The sequence below is a fragment of the Prionailurus bengalensis genome, chromosome B1 (genome assembly GCF_016509475.1).
Source record: "Prionailurus bengalensis isolate Pbe53 chromosome B1, Fcat_Pben_1.1_paternal_pri, whole genome shotgun sequence".
Classification (NCBI taxonomy): domain Eukaryota; kingdom Metazoa; phylum Chordata; class Mammalia; order Carnivora; family Felidae; genus Prionailurus; species Prionailurus bengalensis.
The window spans coordinates 1,117,723-1,141,848 of NC_057344.1; the positions used below are offsets into that span (position 1 = coordinate 1,117,723).

General features: G+C 47.9%; 1 protein-coding gene across 4 annotated transcripts in view; it reads left to right on the forward strand.

Annotated features, from left to right (window-relative positions):
* DLGAP2 (DLG associated protein 2) overlaps window positions 1-24,126 on the forward strand; it is a 791,263-nt gene that overhangs the window by 422,559 nt on the left and 344,578 nt on the right. For all 4 annotated transcript variants that reach the window (XM_043557189.1, XM_043557191.1, XM_043557186.1 and 1 more), the window contains one exon: window positions 12,818-12,850. In XM_043557189.1, coding sequence (XP_043413124.1) covers window positions 12,818-12,850 — 33 coding nt within the window. The remainder of the gene's footprint in view (window positions 1-12,817; window positions 12,851-24,126) is intronic.

Consider the following 24,126-nt stretch of genomic DNA (forward strand, 5'->3'; position numbering starts at 1 on the left):
GAGTCAAAAAGTGCAAACAACCCAAGTATCCAACAACCAAGAAATGGGTAAATAAATGATGAATATCCATACATTGGAATATTATTTAATGATCAAAAGGAAGTATGACACATGCTATATAGCAGAATAAACCTTGAAAACATCTTGCTAAGTGAAGTTGGTCACATATTACAAGCATATAGGATTCCAGTCACATAAATTGTCCAGAATGGGCAAATATATACAGAAATTAGCAGAGTGGTTTCCAGGGGCTGAGAAGATGAGGACTGGAGGTGGACTGCTAAAGGGTAGAGGATGGAAATGTTCTCAGATTGATTGTGGCAATGGTCGCACATCTCTGTGAATATGCTGAAAGCCACTGAATTGTACACTTTATTTTATTATTATTTTTTAAATGTTTATTCATTTTTGAGAGATAGGGCATGAGCAGGGGAGGGGCAGAGAGAGAGGGAGACACAGAATTCGAAACAGGCTCCAGGCTCTGAGCTGTCAGCAGAGAGCCTGATGTGGGACTCGAACCCACGAACCATAAGATCATGACCTGAGCCGAAGTCGGACGCTCAACCGACTGAGCCACCCAGGTGCCCCTGAATTGTACACATTAAATGGGTGAATTGTATGTAAGTGGTATCTGAAAAGAGCTGTTATTTTTTTATTTGTATTTTTTTAGGTTTATATGTTTATTTTGAGAGACAGACACAGAAAGCAAGCAGAGAAGTGGGAAAAAGAGAGAGAGAGAGAGAGAGAGAGAGAGAGAGAGAGAGAGAATGAGAGAATCTCAAGCAGGCTCCACACTGTCATTGCAAATCCTGATGCGGGGCTCAAACTTGTGAACCATGAGCTTGGACCTGAACTGAAACCAAGTGTCAGCACTTAACTGACTGAGCCACCCAGGCACTCCCAGAGCTGTTATTTCTAAAAATCACTAAGGAAAAAGGAGGAGTAGTCATTTGCCAGACAAGGGCAGAAGGACACACTCATGAACAATGCAGTGTGCAAAGACCCAGGGCTACACAACAGCCTGGCTTGATCTGAGAGGGCTGTGTGGTCCTGGGTGGGTGTAGTGCAGCCTAGTGGAGGGCGGGAGAGGTGCCTTCTGTTTCTCGCTGAGACGTGAAGGCTGTTATAATTTAGGAAATCGATCTCCTGACAGGTCAGAGCAGAGGAGTAATGACACTTTTAACTTTCGCATTAAAATTTTGTGTTGAATTTTGTTCCTGCTATTTGTGTACTATCAGTGACTGCCTTTCAACTCAAATGAGCACATTTGTCTCCCTAAATATAGTAAATGTGTTATGGATAGGGTTCCTGTCTGTGTCTTCTAAACACTTTGTAGTCACCCTGTTAAATTTGGTCACTTTAATGTTCAGGATGTGTATAATTCGCCCAAATAAAATCAATAATTTAAAAATATTTTTAAGTTTATTTATTTTCAGAGAGACAGTGTGAGCAGAGGAAGGCCAGAAAGAGGGAGAGAGAGAATCCCAAGCAGACTCTGCACTGTCAGCACAGAGCCCAGTGCAGGGTTCAAACTCATGAAATCATGAGATCGTGACCTGAGCTGAAACCAAGTAGGAGGCTTAACCAATTGAGCCACCCAGGCATCCCAAAATTGATAGATTAAGGAGAGAAATTATCCTAAATCTGGAAGAGTTCTAGAAGCTGTCAGCCAAATCTGGAACTGTATAAATGAGTTTCCCACCTATAACAGTTCCACTCGGACCACGAGAAGCCGAGTTGATGCTTTCGGCTACGTTACTGCTTTTCAGGTTTTCATCCCTCAATACTCTCCATGCCTTTCTACAAATACAACGTGTCCACGGCTGCCAAAATCTTGATGAATCTCTCAGCCACATCTCACCTCAGCTGCCCCTCTGAATTCGGGGGTCACTGCTGCTGTTCCACACAGGATTTCATCATGAAGTATGAGTTTAGGAGTCCATATTTTAAATCGCTTTCGGACTTGGAGACAAAGCTTCCACTGTAGCTGTGTTTGGCTCCAACTCAAGGTAATACTTCATATAGCCTGAACCATCACAAGGACTTACTCTCTTTGAAAAATAAATTCAAGATAAATTCAAAAACATTTGTAAAGACCCTATACTTTGTCAGGTAGGTGTAACTGCCTTTCAACTTCATCCACTGCCTACAAGTGACATAAATGGAAAAGAAATAGGTTATGATGGGTCAAAAAATAGAAAATACAAATTCAAGTAAAATTAAAGTATGACAGCCACTACCTAGCGAATATTGTTTTAAATTTTACAGTGGAGTTCTTTCTGTACAGCAGTGTAATGATCCCAGACATGTCAAAGAAATAACAGCCGCTGTCCATGGTACTAAATAACGCCGTGCGTATCAACTCTTGTGAATCCTGCTATGATAAATGAATACCTTGCCACGAACAAAGAAAGAGGCTTAAAAATAAGTGATATTTTGCTGACACTTTTTGAACAAACCAAGGACACACTGATGCCAGGGAAAGGATATTTGGTACAAAAGGCTCTAGTGGAAATATTTATGGCTTGTGGAAGTGAAAGTTAGCCCTGAAGCAATCTTGGACCTTCCATTACCCATGGGGCTTTAATAAGGCTCTTGTCCTGGGTTTACTTATGTCATCCCAGTATTGCAGACTGTGTGGTATTTTTGTCATTTTGTATGGATTTATGTGAACTTGGCGATAATAAATTAGGTCAAGTCTTCTGAGGCTAATACTTTTTCTCTGTGTATGATTATCAGAAATATATATGGAATATGATGCTTATTTTTAAAAACATGAGCACCTGTGGACATGCCATGACACATTGGAAGGATACACACTGCACACACATACTTCTGCGTATGAGTCTTATATTTGTGCTGATGTGTGTGTGAGGCATATAAATAGAAGCATGCATATGCTTATGTATGTTTTTATGTATTTACATTTGTGGTTGAATATTTATATATCTATATCTATACATGTATTTGTATATTTATAATGAGATCCCTATGGAAATAGTAGGCAAATGACTATACATTCATGTGAATGTAGTCGGTATGGCACAAAATGTGTAAGAGATGTTGACAAGATAATGTTGACATTATTTATAGTTGGAATTATTTATAGTACAATGTAAATCTTAGGGACACTTCCTTTTCAGAGGGTGAATTGAGTCTTTGTGTTCAAAGACTGCTCTGATGCTGAAACCTATCTGGGTACAAGTTCTAGGGAGACCCAGCCTTGGCCTCTGGACACCCCCAGTCTAGAGGGGAGAGACACCACTTCAGCCACATATTCACATGTAAAGAACTTCATGATCCAAAAGGAAGAAACAGAAACTAGTTCTGCCTGGTGCACTGGTGGCAACTGCCAGCCAGGGCTGCGTTCCATGAGGCTGATCCTCGGGGTAGGGGGCAGAGTTCCCAGCAGAGATGCCGAGCAGTCAGTGTGGCATATATTGGTTCTGGGATGTCACATGTTGGCCAGACCGAGTGGCCTCTCAGTGGGTGCTGCCTCACCCAGTTCTGTCTCTTATCACACGTGGCAGCTGGTCCATCGCCATGTTTGTTCCAATGGCTCCCACCCTCATGTTTTACCTCGTACCCATACCTGGCACATCTTCTAATGTGGGGCATAACAGGTACTTGTGTCCTGCCTGAGACACTGCAAAGGGTACCACCTTTGCTGCTGGCTAATGGATCCTGGTACATATTATTATGTACATTTTGTGCATTTTGGTGATGAAACTCCTCATGGTGATAAGAATCGTGAGTGTTGTGATTTATTTAACACACAGTCATCGAGTATCTGTTGTGTGACAGGAACTATTTTAGATCTGGTGATAGAGGAACACAGTAAACAAGAATCATGCTCTCATTGTGTTTGTATTCTGTTGGGTGGGAAAGAGATGAATGTCAAGTCTTTAACCAGATGAACAAATAAATCAGTAATGAGTTTGAGGATGAACATGAGATAGGGCACTGGATAGAGACAACAGCAGAGGAGTTTGTTAAGGATGAATTTCTCAGAGCAGAGGGGGCAGCCCTGTGGTAAGGTCTGAAGGAAGAACATTCCTTAGAGAGAACAGCAGATACAAGTCCTCCTGGCCACCAGTACGTTGAGGACAGCGCCTTGTAGCCAGTGCCGACGTCAGAAGGAACAGGGGTCAGAACCTCTCAGGCATTGGGAGAACTTTAGCTGTTTTCTTAAGTGTGAGGGGGACCCAGCAGAGGGTTCTCAGAGGGTGCAGCATGGTCTGACTTACGCTGTGGAGTTGCCATGCTGGACACCAGGCTGGTCCTAGGAGCACCCAGGAGGCTCACCCCGGTGGAGGGCATGTTGGGTAGCTCTGGTACATGGTCGTGGCAGTTCGGATGGAGGCAGGGAGTGGGTTCATGGTGAATTTTGGAGTTACAATTTGAGAGAACTAATGATTAATTGGATGTAGGAGGGAAAGGAAATCATCAAAAACTATACCTATATTTTAGCCTCGATTAACTATGTGGATCATGATGAGATAGTGAAGTCTTGAGATACTGACCACTAGGGACCCAAACATACTCTCCAGGTTGAGTGAAAACCTGTGCATCCAGAAGGTTTTTAGGGCAGTGAATCTACTGTGTAGGATCCTGTAACGGCAGATACAAGACATGGTACATTTGTCCAAACCCGTAGAATGTACGACACCAAGAGGGACCCTGATGTAAATTGCAGAATCTGGGTGATGACGTGTCCATGTGGGCTCATCAGCTGTAACAAATGCACTATCTGGCGGGGATGCTGGTGGAGGGGGAGGCTGTGTCGGCGGGGGAGGCAGGGATTTAAGGGAAGTCTCTGCACCTTTCATTCAGTTTGGCTGTGAAACTAAAACAGGCTCTAAAAAGTAAAATCTATACAAAATAAAACAAGGCCAAACAACCAGTCCATCTGTCTTCACATGTTGCAGATTTAATTGGTAGGATTTACGTGGTTCTTACAGTTTGGGCTTGTGCAACAGGCAGGATCAGCTTGGCGTCATCATGCAGGGGAGGTCACTCATGGGTCATATTATCTGTGGTAGAATCATCTGCACTTTTGATGGCTCACTTTAGTGGCGATATGAAGGACTCTCTTCGTTCGGGATGCTATAACAAAGTACGGCACACTGGGGGGCTTATCAGCATCAGAAGTGTGTTTTCCCATAGTTTCAGAGGCTGGGAGTCTGGGACCAGGTGCCAGTGAGGTCAGCTCCTGGTGAGGACCTCTTCCGGGGTGTCCTCACTTGGAAGAGGGAGGGGATCCCTGGAGTCTCTTTGATAAGAGCACTGATCCCATCGTGGGGGCTCCACCCTCATGACCTCATCACCTTCCAAAGGGCTGGCCTCCTAATACCATCACCTTGCAGGTAAGATTTCAGCATATAAACTTAGGGGGCGGCAGGGGTGGAGACATAGACAATCAGTCCATTGCACATATGACCCAGCAACCCCACTTTTGAGTATATGGACAGAACAAATGAAAGCAAGGACCCAGACCCTGGTACACTGTGTTCGCGGCAGCATTACTGACAGTAGCCAGAAGGTGGAAGTGATTCAGAGGTCCAAGGATGGGCAAGTGGATAGACAAATAGTGGCTTGTCCCTGCAGTAGAACATTAGTCAGCCTTAAACAGGAAGGAAATTCACCCACAGGCTACACGTGGACGAGTTGTGAAGACATTGTGCTCAGTAAGCTGAGCTTGGGGGCTAGGATCTTAGCATATGAAGTGAGGGAGCACAGACCCTCTGTGCACTGCGAGAACCCCTGGAGATCCACAGGAACAGCCCGTTGGGAGGCCGTGGTGTGCTGGGCAAGAGTGAGAACTCGGACGCTGGGGACATGGCGCTGTATGTGGTGGGTATGGTTGAATACGGGGGAAAGGCAAACGCCAGGTTGCTCAGGCCCAGACTGAGGGGCGGGGGGCGTCTCTGCCCGAACGGTGGATCTCAGCGGCCGCTGCTGGGCCTGGGGTCTGCAGATCTGGGCTCGGGGAAGGCTGTTGGCATAAGGGAGTGGCAGTTGAGCCATGAATTTGGGGAGCTCCCCCAAGGAGGCCACGGAAGATGAGGCACCAGTGGACCGAGAGCAGGACCCTGGGGGCATTAGCTTTTAGGAGAGCCGTCCATTGTATTGGCTGTGATGTCGCGGTCACTGTACTGGGGTACATCCTTGGGAACCAGAAATCAGGTTCGACACAAGCTTCCTTCATGCGGTTGCAGGGACAGCGGCTGATTTAACGGGGAGATCGGCTTGTGCATGTTTTGTTGGCGAGAACGGAAATGCCAAGAGCACATCATGTTCAGCATTCGTGGGTGCCATGGATGTATTTCAGGAGCAGTTTCACACAAATAAATTGAAATAAATTGCTGGTCCTGGCTATTAACTTGCCTACATGGCTGGCCCGTGACTTCATTTCTTTAGACTTCTCTTTTCCTGACTGAATGAAAGAAATAATGCTGGTATTTATATATAGTTGTCAGAGGAGTTAATAAGATTGGAGTCATGAGGAGCTTGAAATTTTGTAGATAAAATTGGCACAGAATGGAGTGACCCTTGGATTATTTGTGGACAAGCCATTTACTCTGCAGCTCAGTCTTCACCCCGGCGTACCTCTGCCGGCAGTCAGCGTGCATCCCAGCAAGTGATGTCGGGACCCTGGTTTTGCTCAGAGATCCCAGTCGATTATTTAACTTTCCTAGGTCAAACTTACTCTGAAGGTGAATCAGCTCCCCAGAAGCATTCCGGAGTCAAAGATGACATTTAGGGACATGACAGCTGGAAACGGGAGGGGCAGAAGCAGGCACTCACAGGTGACTCAGGTCAGAGGCAGCTGGAGGGCCTCCCGGCCCTGCCGAGTGCCTGCTGAGTGCCTGCCGCTCCCACAGTTGTGGACGGTCCAGTGCTCCACACGGCCGTTTGCTGTTCTGGTCACAACTGTGTCCTCAGGGAGAGGGGAAGGACGGAGGGAGGCGTCCTTGGAGATATGTGAGCATCCCAGGTTAGCGCTGATCCTGAAGTTGTGATCGTATGTGTTATGACGGATCCAGAGTGGAGAGAGGTCGATGACCAGCAAACAGGGGCTTCCAGACATCTGTCTGTGGACTTTATATTTTGTTCCTTATGGCCTATTGCTTTATTAAAGCTACTGATTTCTGGGTTTGCCTTCACATTTTTAAATTTTGTATAATAAAATCTCATTGGAATTCTATTGACATTCAATTATTTGATTGAGTGAATGGTCCTACCCTCCAGTCACCACTTAACAGCAGGGCATACGTGCAGCCAGCTTGTGGCCCAGCTACATGGCTTCTCGTGGGATTTCTTCTCGTGTTTCTCAAGTATTGAAGATTTAATGGGGGTGCACATTAAGAGATGAGAAAGAGATAGCATGGAACAATATTCTGCTTAGTGGAACACTTTGAAAATGGTTAGAAATAGAACTTGCATAATTTCCTTCCCCAGACGCTTATGCAGACTCCTTTCCCAAGAGGGCCACACCTCACCTAGAGAACTCCTACTGATCCTTCAAAGCCCCGGTCCCTCTTGCTGTCCCTGCCAGTGCTCCCATCTTTCGGGGCTACATGTGCGTTGCTATATTTCTCCTCCCTCAGGCACAGCTCTTACAGTATTGTAACTGGCTCCTATCGTCAGTGTCTGCCCACGTGAGGTGATTCTTATCTTTGTAGAAAAATGATCAGTGAACATTCTTACTGAACTGCTAACATTTGGTGACTGATCACCGTGTGCTAGGTTTGGGGATAAGGCATCTTAATGATTATCCCATTTACTTTTGGAACACCCTTGGAGTAGAATCTATTACTCTCCTAGATAGTGTAATCGCGTCCTGTTTATTTTGAAATTGGAACGAGGGCAAACTCAGATGATTGTCATACTAGCCCCTAATATTTAGGGACTAGATTTGTGCCAGGAAATTTTTTTCCTTTATACTTAACCTGTTTGCATTTTTAAAATGCTTTTCAAATGAAAAGTTAGCCTAAGTTTGCTGAGAGCTTCAGGTTATACTCCTTGTCCGTAACCCGTACTTTCACTCCTGTTGCCACATATCCCTAGAAATCATCGGATATAAATCCACTGTTTGTCATTCTCGGCTTTGCTCTGCATTTATCCGTGTACAGCACCCAGTGTATCGTAACAGTATTTTCAGTGCGTATCAGCAGCCCTGGCACACAGTAGGCTCTCTACATGTTGAGAAATATTAACACGCTTTCAAAAATGGAAATGAGATATGATATTCTATGCTTTCCTCTTTTTACTTTTGAATGTTTGAGATATTCCCATTTTAGCTCCTAAGACCCCTGGTGTCAATGGTCATGACCCAGTTAGGCTGTTCCTTGGCTGATGAACAGGTTACTTGAGCTGTTGCGCCATCATATTATCACATAGCCGTGAAATCATAGAGTTCCATGTCCCGGTCCCATTAAGCGTGTGGACGGGTGATCCTGTTCATGTGATCTTTACGGAGGGTGTTCACACTGTGTGCATGTTTGGGGGGCACTAGTGGTGGCAGTGCTGCTCTGCCCGCATGGTGCCCGCAGGTCTGACTCGCTCCCCACCCCCCCATCCAGAGGATGGCTTCGCACTCCACCTCTGATGGCCCCTGTGCTGCAGCATTTCCCTGGGATGAGAGCCATGGGGTCTCCTGCAGCTTTGAGACTCGGGAGGACAGACATAAGCTGCGAGGTCTTGGCCCCTGTTAGTCACGGCCCCAGCTGGAGGAAGGCAGGGGAGTATGTGAGGAGCGGCAAATTAATACAGTTGGCACAGGGGCGCCTGGGTGGCTCAGTCGGTTGAGCGTCCAACTTCGGCTCAGGTCATGATCTCGCAGTCTGTGAGTTCGAGCCCCGCATCAGGTTCTGTGCTGACGGCTCAGAGCCTGGAGCCTGCTTCGGATTCTGTGTCTCCCTCTCTCTCTGCCCCTCCCTCACTCACACTCTGTCTCTCTCTCTGAAAAATAAACAAACATTTAAAAAAAAAAATACAGTTGGCACAGCAGCCCAACGCCAGGCCCTCTACCGCCCCTGCCTGCCTTCCTGCTGCCAACCTGGGTCTGCTGTCCCCTGTCCAGCCACACCGCCCAGCCCACGGCCAGCCCCACCCACACCGCCCAGCCCACGGCCAGCAACACCCACACTGCCCAGCCCACGGCCAGCAACACCCACACCGCCCAGCCCACAGCCAGCACCACCCACACTGTCTAGCCCACAGCCAACACCACCTACACCATCCAGCCCAGGGCCAGTGCTGTCCACCCACCCAGCCCACGGCCAGCACCACCCACACCGCCCAGCCCACGGCCAGCACCACCCACACTGTCCAGCCCACGGCCAGCGGGAGAGACCCTACATGTGTGCATACTTCACACTTACACTGAAAGCCACCGCTCCGAAAAGACGTGTAGCAATTTAGAGTAACCTCCACATGTAAAATGCCTTACGGATTCACACGGGAGACGTAGCCGTCCCTCACTTTGGGAAGATTATGCCAAAGCAAGAGCGGGTTAGGCTTTCACGGTTCGTGTTTTGTAGTTTGGGGAATACGCCGATCCTTCCAGGGCTGCGTCTGGTTCAGGTATAGATTATGGGCACATAAGATCATCAGGCAGATTTCTCTATCTTATGTCAATTAGCATAAATTAGTGTAGTCTTCTCCTAATTTAAATGAGACTCTGTACTAATGATGATGAATTCACAGTGTATCCAGTTTAATTCCCTTCTACATTGTGTCTCTTTTTTTAATGGGTGTTCCTGAGGGAAGACAGGTTGGCGTAGATCACATGCTCCTCCCTCCCACCCACGTTGGGTAAATACTTAAGCTCATCAAACAGCTCACCTTTCTGTGAAACTTCCCCAGCGCATTTCCGGCAGAAAAAAATGGTTGTAACGTGTATGTTCACTGTGCTTTGCGTGAGTTCAGGTAGAGTCCCCAGTGCTGGGCAGGCCTGCTGTCCTTGGGTTTCCAGACAGTCAGCTCCCAGGGCACTTAGGGAGGGGAGAGTCTGGTGCCCTGACGGTCAGGGACTTAGGAGGAAATGTCATTATAATGAGGTCAACAGGCCACCATTGACAGAGGTCACTGGTCTCAGCTTAAATTGTCATCTTGGAATATCTTCCTGATTGTGAGGATGATGATGTCTATGATCCATGTAAAGTGGGGAACAGCACTTGGCCCCAGCTGCCTTCCACACACAGGCTGGCTGGTTCCCTCACATGAAAACCTGTGCTTGAGACTCGGGGCATATGGAATTTCCGGTGCTCCCTGGGGTCGTTCTCATCAGTGTGGCAGTGGGTCCCCCAGGGATGCATTTGTCACAGACAAATGGAAGGCCTCACCACCCTGCTAACAGTCCCTGCAGCTCACGGCAGAAGGCCCACGACGGAGCTTTACGGGAAATAGTTGGACTATACCAAAGAGTGATGAGTTAGTCACGTTGTGTCCTGCCTGGGCTTAGAACACAGAGGATGATGGTTTCTTACCTGTGATCTTGCTGGAAATAATTTTTTTAAGGATAAGGCCTAGGTGCATTAATAATGAACTCCAAAATGGCATTTGCTTAAGCCTTGGACTCTGGAGAAGTTAATGTTGCCCGTGGTCAAACTGACATGCTTCCCCAGGCGCCTGGTGATCTTTGATTCACAGAATTGAATTCACCGTCAGTTACTGTGCTCTGATCATTATTGTGTGATCACTGTGCCTTGAACTTGGTGGATAATCCTGACACCTGACCTGTGATGGGGATTAGATGTACTGAGAAATCCTATATTCCTGGGTCAGGTTAGCACTTCGGGATGAGTGGGGATGCCAGTGTCTGAACTACGTCCTACTTGAGCAGCCTGGTGTCGAGTTCCGGTCTCTTGTAGGGGAAGGGAGGGTGGACGGAGGTCCTGGCTGAGGCTGGGCTGAGAGGTGAACCCGGCTGTCCCATGTGAGTGACTCTGAACTCACGGCCGCCCTTGGCCCCAGGCTGCCCGCCTCCCTGGTCCCCTTCCCCAGCTCCTTGGTCTACTAGGGAGACCTGAGCCATCACCTCTTTCTCCCCCATAGACACACATGCCTCCCAGAGGCCCCAGGAGAAGTTCCATTTCTGTCTATCCTGTCACCATGAGGAGAGCTGGAGCCGGGGGACATCAGACTCCTGTGTCATCGTGTGGCCAGGAAAAGGTCCCTTAGTGCAGGCAGCTCACCCACAGGGGAGGCAACAAGGGGTCTCCAGCATCATCTGGGGTGTGCCCGGCATCGTAGCCATGGTGCGCCACGGAGAAGGCAGATAGCGCTGTGCAAGGGGCGCCTGGCTTTTGAGATTTGAGTGATGCTCCTGGGGTGTCGCTGGGCACTGGGCGAGAGGTCCCTGTTTCCTGTGGATCCCCTGTCAGTGGTGCTGTGAATTCTTTGCTTATCTCTGCATCGATCACTGGCGTCCGCTCCTGTGGCTGCAGGGATGTGGCCTCAGTGCTGTGCCAGCTGCCCTGTGTCCTGAGCCCACGTCTGTGTGCTTCTAGACCTTGGCGTGGTGTCCGAGGGAGCGAGGCCCCTGCACCTAGTTGTGGCCTCTCCGTTGAACACTCTGGCTCCCCCGTTTTCTGGACTCCCTCACTTGTCCCCGCCCAGCCTGTCCTGGCCACCAAGGTGGTCCTACCACAGACTGACGAACACACCACACACCACACTCCCCACTTCAGAAACCATTCCAGGCTCCTGATTTTACATTAAAAGAAAAAAAAACTCTCTGCTCCTTTTATGACTTTCACTTCCCTTCCCAAACTGTCTCCTCCCCACTTATCTGATGCTGATGCCCGCCAGCCCTGTCCTGTCCTGCAGCCAGACTTGTCACTCGTCACTGGCCGTCTGCCTTCTCCCAAGCCTGTCCTCTGACTTGGATGCTCTTGTGCTATATTCCTCTCTACTGAAAATCCTACGTGTCCTTCACGACTCAGCCCAGACGGTCTCTTCCATGAGCCCTTTGCTGCTCCTTGGGGTTGGAGTGGAAGGAGGCCACATTCCCCCGAGTGCCCGGTGCCTGATGGGCTGAATGAACGCATTTGTCACTCAGCCCTCCTGTGCCTGCGTGGAGGATACCAGTGTCCCCATTCTGGAGCCACGGGGGTGAGTCACCTGCCCAGAGTTACTCAGGAAGGTGGACAGTGACCTGGAGCCAAAGTCTGACCTCTTCCTCCAAAAGACAAATATCTTATAGCCATTTGCACCTACATTTACTGTATTGTGTTTGTTACGGTCATTTCCCTACGTGAATGCCACAACCCCCAAGTGTCTTGGTGTGTTTTGCAGGGCCTGATGCAGAGGCATGGTCCTGCTCAGTGAGGACACTCAGTGCTTGTAGGCTTCGTGTTTTTACTGAGATATAGTATCATCCTTTCGCTCATAATTGTGTGTGCCTGGAAGCAGATACAAGAGTTGTAATCATAGTAAAGGTTTAGATGTTAAATTAGGTGATACAACATAACATTTATTTCAGCTAAGTGATTTGTGTTGAGTCATACACAGTCATGAAAACATGTTTAATGTGTGCATGTGCATATGACAAAGATCAGTATTCTGCTAAAATGTAATATATGAAGTATTTGCTAAGGTAGTTTCTCTAAAACGGAGTTTGCTCAGGTGCGGGAGCCGTGCTGGCTGTGGGCGTGGAGATGGCCACCGATGTCTGTGAGGCAGGTGGACGCAGCTGGACGGCACCCGTCTCTCCAGTGGGCGGTCTGTCATTGCTCTGTCGTTTAACCTGTGGCGCCAGCTGGAGACCCCTCAGTAACGGCCTCTCTCTCTCTCTCTCTTCTGTTTGCAGAATCCCAGTGCACCCTCTGCGGGGAGCCGGAAGGTGAGTGTACTTGTCCGTACCACCCCTGCCTCCCGTGGGCATGGCGGGGGCTCCACGGTGGCTCATATGTTGTGTTGGACGGTGACAGACGGCGGTGAGGCGCGCCCAAGCGCGTGTTACAAATTGGAAGCATTCTTCAATGTGTTTGATGGAAAATGGATAAATGGTGTTTGATGGAAAATGGATCTGTGTGGTGTATGGGAGGAGGGTAGGGAGGAGGTAATTTCCCTAGGAAAGTGGAATCACGACCAAATTACAGCATTTTTCCTTTTTGTTTTGGATTTAGAGATTTTCATCCGGTTTCTCCGGGTAATAAATGCCAGCATTAGAAATACGTATTTCTTGGCTTTCAATATATTAGCAAAAGTCCTGATGAGCCTCCTATGAAATAGGACCTCGGAAAACCATTCCTTAGTATTAGTGACTAAATCTGAGAGACACAGCATGAACTTTGCTGGTGATCAGCAATATTAAACAATGAACGATAATTTGAATTTTATGTGTCTACAATACTTTTCAAAGTAGAGCTCCTGGTTATATGATTTAACTATCTTCCAAAATTGTTAAGGCCAAAATCTGTCACATTTTTCAGTGTCATAATAAAAAATAAAATGTAGTCAGCACAGGACCTCTGCTAATGGGGGGGGGGGGTTGATTTCCGGGGTCAGAGCAGTAACTTCTCGCTTGGCGCACTGCAGAAGCCTCACGATGGCCTCTGAAGTATGTCCACGACCCCAAAGTGACTGTGATAAGTGCACGGAGCTATGTAAGCATAGTCATATTCACTGGGAAGATTTTTACCCACAAGCTGAAAAAAAAAAGTGAATATTGGGTTAACTTGGAAATTCCATCAAACACTCTTGTTTCTTCAGTTTTGTGGTTGAGATATGGCTAAGTTTTCAGAGTTCTTGCTGTGTTGTTTATGGAATTTATTACGCACAGATACGGCCGTGACAAAGTTAAAGTGTAAAGTCTTAAGTGTCACTGTTACAGAAAACACGCGACTTTGGACCCCTGGTGTTTCCAGGGTCACAGAAGAGTCGGGTGTCAGAGTCGGGGGTCGCAGAGGGCCCTCCGGGGCAGATTCCTGATGAGAGCGGCTGCCTCCTGACTGCTCTCCCAGGACCCCTCTCCCAGGCGCTGAGGGCATGGTGGGTGCTGACAACGTTCTCCAGCGTGTCTGTGTCCTTCCGGCATTCGGAGATTCTATTCCTTCTCCTCGTACAATTTCTGTTGTCTTTCCCACGCCGGGAACGTGCGCGTCGCGCGACTGCTCCCTGTGCACTCCCTTTGCCCACTCCCAACACACGCGCTTTTTGCTGAACGTTTTCCGTGTGCTCCGTGCTCTGGAGAAACCCTGAGATATACCTCGTGGCTTGTCCACGCCGCGTCATGCTTTCTCGTCTGCTTGGCCCTGTTCACAGTGTCTGTCGTCTGCGGTCTGTGTGCGTCCTGTGGTCTTCAGCTCTTTGCTGCTTCACGCTGTCCTGAAAGAGCAGATTTCGGTTGCCACAAATCGGTAGAGCTCACGTGGGAGGGTGCGGTTGAATCCAGGTGGTGTTGAACCAAGGGTGCGGTTGAATCAAGGTGGGAGTCCTCGCTCAGGGAAAGGTGTCTGTGTGTTTCTGTGGACACTCGGGTCGTGGGACCCCGGGGCTGACCTCCACGCAGGGGCCTTCGGCACTGCGGGCTGGGGTGGGGTCCTTCACCTGGAGCGTCCCAGCCCCACCCTGTCCGACATCAGCCCTGTGTCTGCCCGTCCTGGACAGTCGCCCCTGTGCCCCCACAGCCTGCTGTTGCCTCACGTTCACATTACAGACATTGTGCATGCACACCCAAGGTGTCACGATGTCAGGAGAAGAGGGAAGAGATATGCCCTTAGTCTGGGGGCAGCTCCAGCTGTAGATGTGAAACAAGACCTGCTTACTCAAAGAACAATCCCAGTTGTCCAACCCCAGGAGACTGAGGGGCAGGGAGACTGAGGCCGAGCCTGTGGGGCCATGGGACAGGCTGCCGCCTGTCCCCTTCTCCTCTGCGAGCCCAGTCTCTGCAGCCCATCAGCGTCTCAGATAGGCAAGCACGGTATCCGTAGATCAGAGAAAGGGAGGGAAGATTTGATGGCATGGTCTCAGCTGGGCTTTACTTTTTGAAAGGCACTATCATGCATATTCATACATTTTTAAGTCGTTTAAGTAATTAGTCTAAGTGAGAGCTGCCTGAGTGCAGTGAGTGGAATCAGAAATCAGTTTTTTTGTTCTGTAATTTCTTGCAGCTTCTATGAGTTAACTCATAAAGGCTGTTGCACAGAAAGGAGCAGAGCCGGAGGCTGGTGCAGAACGCAGTCAGATCCGGGTGCACGGTGCCCATTCCATCCACAAGGTTAAGGCATCAACTCATTAAGCTTCTCTCTTTCTTGTCAGAAGGCTGTTAACGGTCTTTCTCTGCTAAACCAGTGAAGTGGGAAACACCTATTTGCATTTTAATGATTAGTTCTCTTGGAGGAAGCTAGTTCTTTGGGTTCAGATTGAATAATTAGCATTGTCTCAGATGATAATATCTGTCAGGCTGCCAGACTAGGAACAAAGTTGACGGGGTCCTGGAGACCTGAGGATGCCACAACTGGGGATCCCTGTTTCTCAGAGAACATACATTTGTAATTGTACATGAAATGTAGACCACAATTTCAGTATGCAAATTTGCTTATACTTTCTACCTTGCGAGGTTTCTGAAATTTGGATGACTGTGTTCTCAACAGGAAAATGTTCAATGGAATTTCTTGTTACTTGTGGGTATCTTTCTTCCTAGCAAGAATATACAGACAGTTCAAGTCTGAAAGCTGCGAGGAGGGGCTGCAAGAAGGTGCAGGGGCTCCTTACTCAGCCAGACTCACTGTGCCATGGGCGGGGAGACGGTGACCATAGTGTTTTGCCACACTAGAGACCAATTTAAAAAACCAACAACGTTTAGAATCTGCTAAGGGCATTCTTGTTATAATAGTTAGCGATAGCCCTTGAGTAGTAAGACTGTCCCGATTTGTATCATGTTCTGAGTGGTTCCTGCTGTCTTTAGACACGGGAGTGACTGCACTTTAACTGGCAAGATCACGCGGTCAGTCTGTGTTGATGCTGCAAGCATGACAGAGGGCTTCGTGTGATATAACCCATCAGTTTGATGCAGGAAAATACTTGGAGAGTATATGATCCTTTCAGACTGTATTGACGGACACATGATAACACTTGCTTTTTAACCAGACCACAGGGAACGTTGCCTAGAACCACAGACGTCAATTCCTGGACACGCCTGTTTGTTTACTTTTTTATGCTTCAATTTGCTCTCCTAGCAAATGGATTTTCTGATATGGGAAGACAGATAATGGTGCCTACAAGGGTTTAGGAAGACTGATTAGAGACCCCTGCAATGGAATAACAGTGCCTTCCATCTACATTACTTAACCCAATTAAAACTAAGGAATAAATTGAGCTACTTAATATAAATTTGGTGCAAAGGAATAATGCTACAAAAACGTTTGGATGGGTTTTAGCCTGAAAGACTTTTAGCAATACTTGCCCTAAGAGCCAAAGTAGACCATTTATGGAGGCATCGATATATAGTAGATTATTTGGAAAATGTTGTTTATAAAAATTCTGGTCCCAGAGCAAAATTCAAATTAAAAAAAAACCCCACAAAATAAGAGACTTTCTTTTAAAATCTGTTTTGTTTTCTACTTTGATCATTTCAGGACACAAATTGCATACTGCTTTTAGAATTTTGGACAGACATACAGACTATTATATTTCACTACAAATAGAAGGAACCTGATGAGGTTTGGGGGTGATGGTGGGGTGATGGGGTCCAGAGAAAGAATTCTTGAAGACATTTGTGATGCAAAAAGATGATTTTATTAAAGCACAGGGGCAGGACCTGTGGGCAGGAAGAGCTGCCCTGGGACGCTGAAGAGAGGCTGGTTATATACTAATGGAAATAAAGTCCAGGGGAAGTTTGCAATGAGATTTTCACACATTACAGAAGACTCCCAGGATCCCAGATGCCTAGTTATTGTCAAGCTAAGGTTGTTTTCCCTCCAGCAGAGATTAGCATTAAGACATGCTAAGTTCCTGGAGAAACATTTTGCTCTGCCGGCCCCAAGTATCTATCAATGGGCTGCAGGTTATAAGGACATTGTTTTATCTGCCATTTCCTTCTGCCTTTGTTTCCACCTCACTATGGAGGGTGATGTTGGGGCTCCAGGAAACTGAGTCTGTAGGTTTCTGGAGATTAGGTTATTGATAAGATTGCCTTTTTCTTGTAATTTACTAAGATATTTGTAAACTATGGAGACCCATGTCCTGCATGACTGTGATCTCTGTCGGTTAATCCTTTGTTTTCTTTCCTCTCTTTTGTCCTTGGGCAGCCAGGAGAGCCTGAGGAATGTCACACATATCCCACCTGTGGGGGTGGTGGGGCTAGCTTGTACTTTCTCCTCAGCCCACCACAGGCTCCCTCATCAGAACACAAGCTACCTCTTCTCTTCCTCACTCATGACAAAGAAAAAGTAGAAAATGTTTCCTGGATTTACTAGCATTCTGTTCTTGATTTTTTATTTGTTTATTTATTCTTAAATGTTTATTTTATTTTTGAGAGAGACAGACAGAATGCGAGTGGGTTAGGGGCAGAGAGAGAGGGAGACACAGAATCCGATGCAGGCTCCAGGCTTTGAGCTGTCAGCACAGAGCCCGATGTGGGGCTCGAACTCATGAGCTGTGAGATCATGACCTGAGCTGAAGTCGGATGCTCAACCAACTGGGCCACCCAGGCGCCCCTGTTCTTGATTTTTTAATATAAGTGTTGAAGATTTGTCTCCCAAATGACTCCAAACACCGTAAAACTTCCATTCTGTTTTTGCGCCGTAATTGAGTAGATATCTTCCTAAGATTTTGGGATCTCTCAACAATTGGAGAAAAATAGGAAGGCTGCTTTTCAAGGCCTGGGCATCGTAGGTTTGAAAAGAAATGTTTTGGCCCCACCTCTGCACTCACGGAAGCCAAGTGCGTCAGCGCCTCACCTGTAGCTGCTGCCCTGTCTTGTGTGCAGATCAGACCTCTTTAATTGTATGCTTTGGGTAAAAATGGTCTTTTCTGATTGCTATTCTTGGAGGTTTGTGGAAGATAACCAGCATTTAGTAAGTTCTGAACATGTGCCAGGCACTGGAGAAAAAATTAGCGTTGCTTAGGAACCGAAGAATTCAACTGGTTTTTGAGAGAAAACAGAATTCCATTCCAGCCGATCTGTGTTCTGGGACCTTCGAATGGTTAGTGTTTTAGTACAAATCAGAACATACTGTTGAGGATACAAGAAGGAAAACTGTTGGTCTCGCCAGGTTAGGATGGAGGGTGGCAGGAGCTCTTCTCGTCGTGTCGTAAACACACCCAACTGTGCAGCAGGTCAGAACTGCTTTGGGTGTGCGCCTGAGCTTGAGTGGAGGCAGACAAAGCTCTGGGCCCCCAGATAAGAAACACTTTTAAACCAGAGGAGAGGCAAGACTCAAGCCGCAGTAGCCCCTGAGAAATAAAACCCAAAGGGGGTGCTGGGATGGGTGGAGGCAGAACAGCCTGGCAGGTGTGGGGTGCAGGTGCTGGGACCCTGCCCCAGAGTGAAACTGCAGAATCTCAACAGGTTTCCCTGTGTGAGAGAAGACTAGAGAACCCTGACCTAGAAGGCATAGAGGAAGCCCAGCACGGTTCCAGGGTCATGGGAAGAGTATAAAGTTACCAGCAAGGAATGCACACTCCAGGCATGGACGTGAGATCCGAGCCCCCGCGCCTGTGTGCCACAGAAGGCCACTTGGTGAAATAGATGTGAAAATCGTTCCCAAATCAGTTACGGTTCTGTCCGAACCTGGGAGCCGCGGTGGGATCAAAATCACAAATTATCTACGGAATCGTTGACAACATGGGACTCCCCCTTTCCTAAAAACAAACAAGAAAAACCACTTTAGATAAACAAGCATACAAAAAACGATTTTAACCCACATAAAGAAAGCTTAAGGGGATGAGAACACAGGATAGAAGGGTGGGCTTGTACAGATACTGGCTGTGTTTCAATTACTAACCAGGTTTTGAAAAGGAACAGAAGTCCTGATAAAATAACCACCTAGTACAACAAAACGAGGAGAGAACAAACAGCATATCTAAAGACAAGAAATGTCATTTAAATTCACTGCTGTGTCTATCTATTGTAAAGCAGATTAGACAGAGCTGAACAGAGAATGAGCAAACCAGAAAACAGAGGTAAAGGTATTACCCAGAACGTCACATAAAAACATAAAGGGTGATATGAAACAAGATTGAAGATGCCTGAGAAACCAAACACGTGTCTGCAGTTAAATGAGAAATTAAAGAGAATGAAGACGACAGGACAGGCATTGTTCTTAAGTAAAGGCTGAGACTTTTTTTTAGGACTGAAGAAATTCGTTGCGCCTTTGTGATCTGAAGACTTCCAATGCTAAACCAGGCAAATAGAAACACATGCACATCCAATGAAGTGAAACTTTGGAGTATAAGAGACAAATAATCTTAAATGTCCCCAAAGAGAATGTATAGATGACTTATAGGACTTACACTGCAGAGACTCCCAGGGGGCTTCTCCTCATCAACACGGATGCCGGATGGCTTTGGATAACACCTGAAAGTTGCTGAGAAAATAAACGGGGGTCAGAAAAACACCACATGCTCAGTATAAAGTGGAATATAAAAGAGGAGAGGAGAGACAGAAGGAAAAAGGCTCTGATACCACAAAACACAAGATGGAAATGACCCAGGATTTAAATAAAGTCACTACTTACTGATAAAAGGATACGCACTCCAGGGCGCCTGGGTGGCTCAGTCAGTTAAGTGTCCAACTTCGGCTCAGGTTGTGATCTCGCGGTTTGTGAGTTCAAGCCCCGCATCGGGCTGTGTGCTGACAGCTCAGAGCCTGGAGCCGGCTTCAGATTGTATCTCCCTCTCTCTCTTGCCCCTCCCCTGCTCACACTCTGTCCCTTTCTCTCTCTCAAAAATGAATGAACAGTTAAAAAAAATTAAAAAAAAAAAAGATACTCCAAGAAGCTCAATCATCTGCTTTAGAATAGATTCAAAATATGTAAAGCAAAACAATGAAATAAATTGGGGATCGCCAGGAGAAGGTGACAAACCCAAACCCCAGTCGTAGAGCCCTTGTCTCCGTGCACAGGGTCGTGCTGGGGGGCTGATCACCCAGGTGAGAGCAGACGAGCACTCAGAGGGGGTCCTGTGGCCCAGGCACCCTGATTGGGAACGCTGCCTACTGTCTGCCAAGGGGTTCCTGCCGCGTTCAGGAAGTTTACTCTTGTTCAGCCACAGTTCTACACTTGTGACTGTTTCCGCAGGTGTCTATGCAACCAACCATGCTTTTATTGGAAGTATTTGCAGAAATGTAGGATCCTTTTGGTTTCTAGATGGACACAGATTCACTTGGAGCACGTTCTCTTGGTGCGGACGGTGTGAAGGAGGGAGCAGCGTCTCTGCTGTCCCCTCACTGGGTCTCCAAGCGCTCAGAGAACCCAGACTCCCCTCTCAGCGTTTATCGCCAGCTGTGAACATCTGCTCCCAAAGCCCGTGTCAGACTGTATTGTCTCCTGCTTCAGATGCTGTCAGAATCCCTCATCGTGCGCTGCGTGCACTCCACGTGCAGAGTCTTTCAAACATGCCACAATGTGCCTTTCCACCCATGTTTGTGACAGGTAACACATACCCGTTTTTGGGTCCCTACCTGGGGACTTAGGGCTCCGTGAGTTCATTCTGGACGTGGAAGGAGTTTCTGCAGAGCAGTGGGCAGAGGAAAGAGAGCAGTGTGCGGGGAGCATGCACATGTGCGTGTGAGTGTGTCTGTGTGTGTGGGCATGTGTGTGTGCGTGAGCATGTGTGAGGCGAACATGGAGAAAGACACGAGGAGTGGCCTACGTTTGTTATCTTAGCAGAGGTTAGGGTTTGCATGGATGGGGGGAGAGGGGCACGTGATACTTTTCATTAAAGACAGAGGAGTCCAGGAGCAGACTTGAAGGTCAGCCCCAGCACCATCTGCGATAGGCCCCGCGTCCTTCCCATCAGACACCCTCTGTTGTGCCTCGTCTTATGCTCCATACAAGGTCCTTCTCCACGGATGCCTGTCGGAGCCTGACGTGCCTCGGGCCCGTGACGGGGCACCACGAGCAGAGGGGCCGTGTCGTTCTCATCTCCACAGCCGGGGGCGCACTTCACAGTTGTGTGTTTCTGAGCCAAATGCATAAAGCTGACCACTCCGATATCTGGTCTCATTACCCACGGAGGCAGTTTTGTCAGCCGCGCTTAGAATCAGAGGTGAAGCCACAGCTACTAAATATGATAAAATAGAGTGAACGTGGGGATGAGTTACATAGACCATCTGGTGTCTGAGACTCGGTCACAATTATGCATTTATGCAGAATGATATAAAATGCACAAATGAACCCTAATTTGCACATTTCTATTTTTTTTAGATTATTCAATAACTGAGATTCAGGCATTCAGCTGGCGCTGAAGCAATTTTACCTCATTAATGTGCTCAAGGAATAAGTAAATGCTCTATCTTTCTGGTCACCGACCAATTTAAATATCAGGTTGCAGATTTAGTATGTTTAGGTAAAGTACTGTCTATTTTCTTGTTGATAAACTCATGACTATTGGCTGCATTTTGAAGCATATTCGGAAGAGAAAGTACAGATGGAATATGTGCAGTCCGACGTAGAGGACGAGCCGACTGGAGCCCCCTGGAATTGAAAATAGGTCGTCTTCAGTTCGGGAGAAGGGCTAACGAGAGAAGTTTCACATGAGGACAGGGTCCGCCGTTCATCTTCCACGTTGGGATGTTGCCTGTTGGAAAGGAAGAGTTTGTTGTCAAATTGGAGTCTCGTCCATGCTCTCATGATGTGGGCATGAAATACCCCCCACGCGGTGTCTTGGGTTGGTCTGCCTCGAGCCCCGTGTCCCTAAGAGAGCCCTTGCGGCTCCTGGAGCTCCAGGAATGAGAGGCTGAGTGGCTCCTGGTCCCGATAACGACGTGTCCACACAGAGGTTATATTATCTCCGCATATTACTCGTTTTTCCCTAGTGGCTAACCGCGTGCTTTAGGCTAGCCCCTGGCGAACATGGTGGGGATGCCGTGGGGAGGCTCGTTCTGGGTTGGCGGGTACCACCACGGCCCACGGACAAGCATCTGTGTGCCTTGCGCCTGCGGGCTGGGAGAGCTTCGTGGGCCAACAGCCCGTGTAGATGCGCCCTTCTGCAGTGCGGCCCTGCTGTCGGCCTGAGAGGGGTCCTGACCCTTGATACAACCAGGCCTCAACTTCTGGGGCCTCCGACTCACTTCCTGCTGGGCAGGCTGTCACCCAGCCTGTCTGTCCGCAGCGTCTCCAAAGGAGGGGACGTGAGCCCGAGGTCAGGCCGGCGACCTCTCTTGCACACACCCGTGTTCTAGCTCATACACGTGACTGGGTTTTAGATAGCACGCATCTTTTTAAGTGGCTGACAGAAAGGAGAAGCCATTTTCTCCAAAAGCCCTTGTTATGATTAGTGATATGTATTCCTAATTTCGCTTTCCTCTCTGATTGTTGCATCTCATTAGCTACGCATGAATCATAAATGCCTGGGGATTTTGCAGCATCGGCCTCCGTGTGCCAGCCTCGGAGGGGAACGTCCGACATGCAGTTAGTGTGCGTCCCCCCCCCCCCCAACTCAGCCTCCCATCCGATGGCCCACGGCTCGCTGTGGGTCTGGACGTCAGCCCCGTGCTTTGAGGGCCCACAGACATGGGCAGGGTGCTTGCCCAGGATGAGGTCACCGTGGCAAGGCCGGCAGCGGTCTGGGAAGCACAAAAGCAAGCTGGGTCTAGGACTCCTTTTTCTGAAAAGAAATGAGCCGCAGTTCTTCTTGGTGGGGTTTTTGAGGGGCTCACGTGAAATGACATGTGTGGAAGGACTTGCAGATCTTAAAATCCATGTGTTCCTGGGTTGGGGAGAGTTTTCAGGAACGGCCTCACCTGTAAACATGCCACAGATGATGGACTTTCCCCGTTTCTCCCTTAGACAGGCCATCGTCCCCTCTGAGCTCAGCTCACAGCAGACCCTCATACAAAGCCTTCCCCTGGGGAGCAAGGGTGGTTTTACAGTTTATAAATTATGCGGGCCTCGACTCCCCAACATGGGTGGCGGTGTGTGGGCCGGGATGCCGGATGCACAGGACTGGGAACCAGCTACTTGGATGTACGTGCAAGGTGACTTTGGTCGAGAGAAGTCACACTTGTCAGAACACGTGTGTCAGGCTAGAAATGTATGGAAAGGTGGACACACAGTGTGGCACCTCAGTGCATGTTATTCATTGTCAAGACTTTATCGACGAATAAGATACAAAATCACTGCTTTTGCTCTAAAACATAGTTTTGAAATACATGTCTACTATGTGGACTCCTGCCTTCTATCTAAGGTTACTGAGTTTCTGGGGAGAGATCGAGGCTCTGAGTCTGGTAGAAAGGGAGTCGGCAGGAACCAGGAGCCCCTGTCCCAGCATTTGTTGTTAATTCGGAGTGTGGGCTTTCAGTAGCACTCAACCCCGTGGGCACGAGTTCTCACCCGGAAACGCTCCGCGTCTTACAGTTGTGTGTCTGCACATGTGTGTATGCCTGCACAGTGAAGTCTGCCTTCAGAGGCTGGTTGCTATTTTCTGGGTGCTCTGCATACGCACAAGTTGGTTTCCATGACGCTGTGCATCACTGACCTGCTGTTTAGCGAAACTCTGTGTTTTATTATTAGACGTGACGCGAACAAGGCAGATGGGAACCAGTCTTTCAAAATTGTGTTGAGGGATGAGCCACGTCCCGTTATGCCCACTCACGTTCCTCCCCCACATCTTTGCAAAGTTCCCGATGGTTAATTTTGGCAGATTACCTGCTACCGGAGTAAAAAGTTATCAATTAAATGAACGAGTGAGAAATGTACAAATGAAAATGTGTGAAGAGGTTAAAAAAGACCATACGTTAAGAAGACAGAACTAGAACTAAACAGATTTTTGTGCAAATCTTGCTGTCTCCCCTTAGAACCTGCAGACCTTGAACAAATCATGTAATGTCACAGAGTCTGAAGTCCTCATGTATAGAGTGGGTAAGACGGTACCCTCATCGCAAGGCCGTTCTGAAAATGACAGTGTTGAGCATAGTGCCTGGCGCAGAGTGGGGACTCAGGGAGGTGTGTG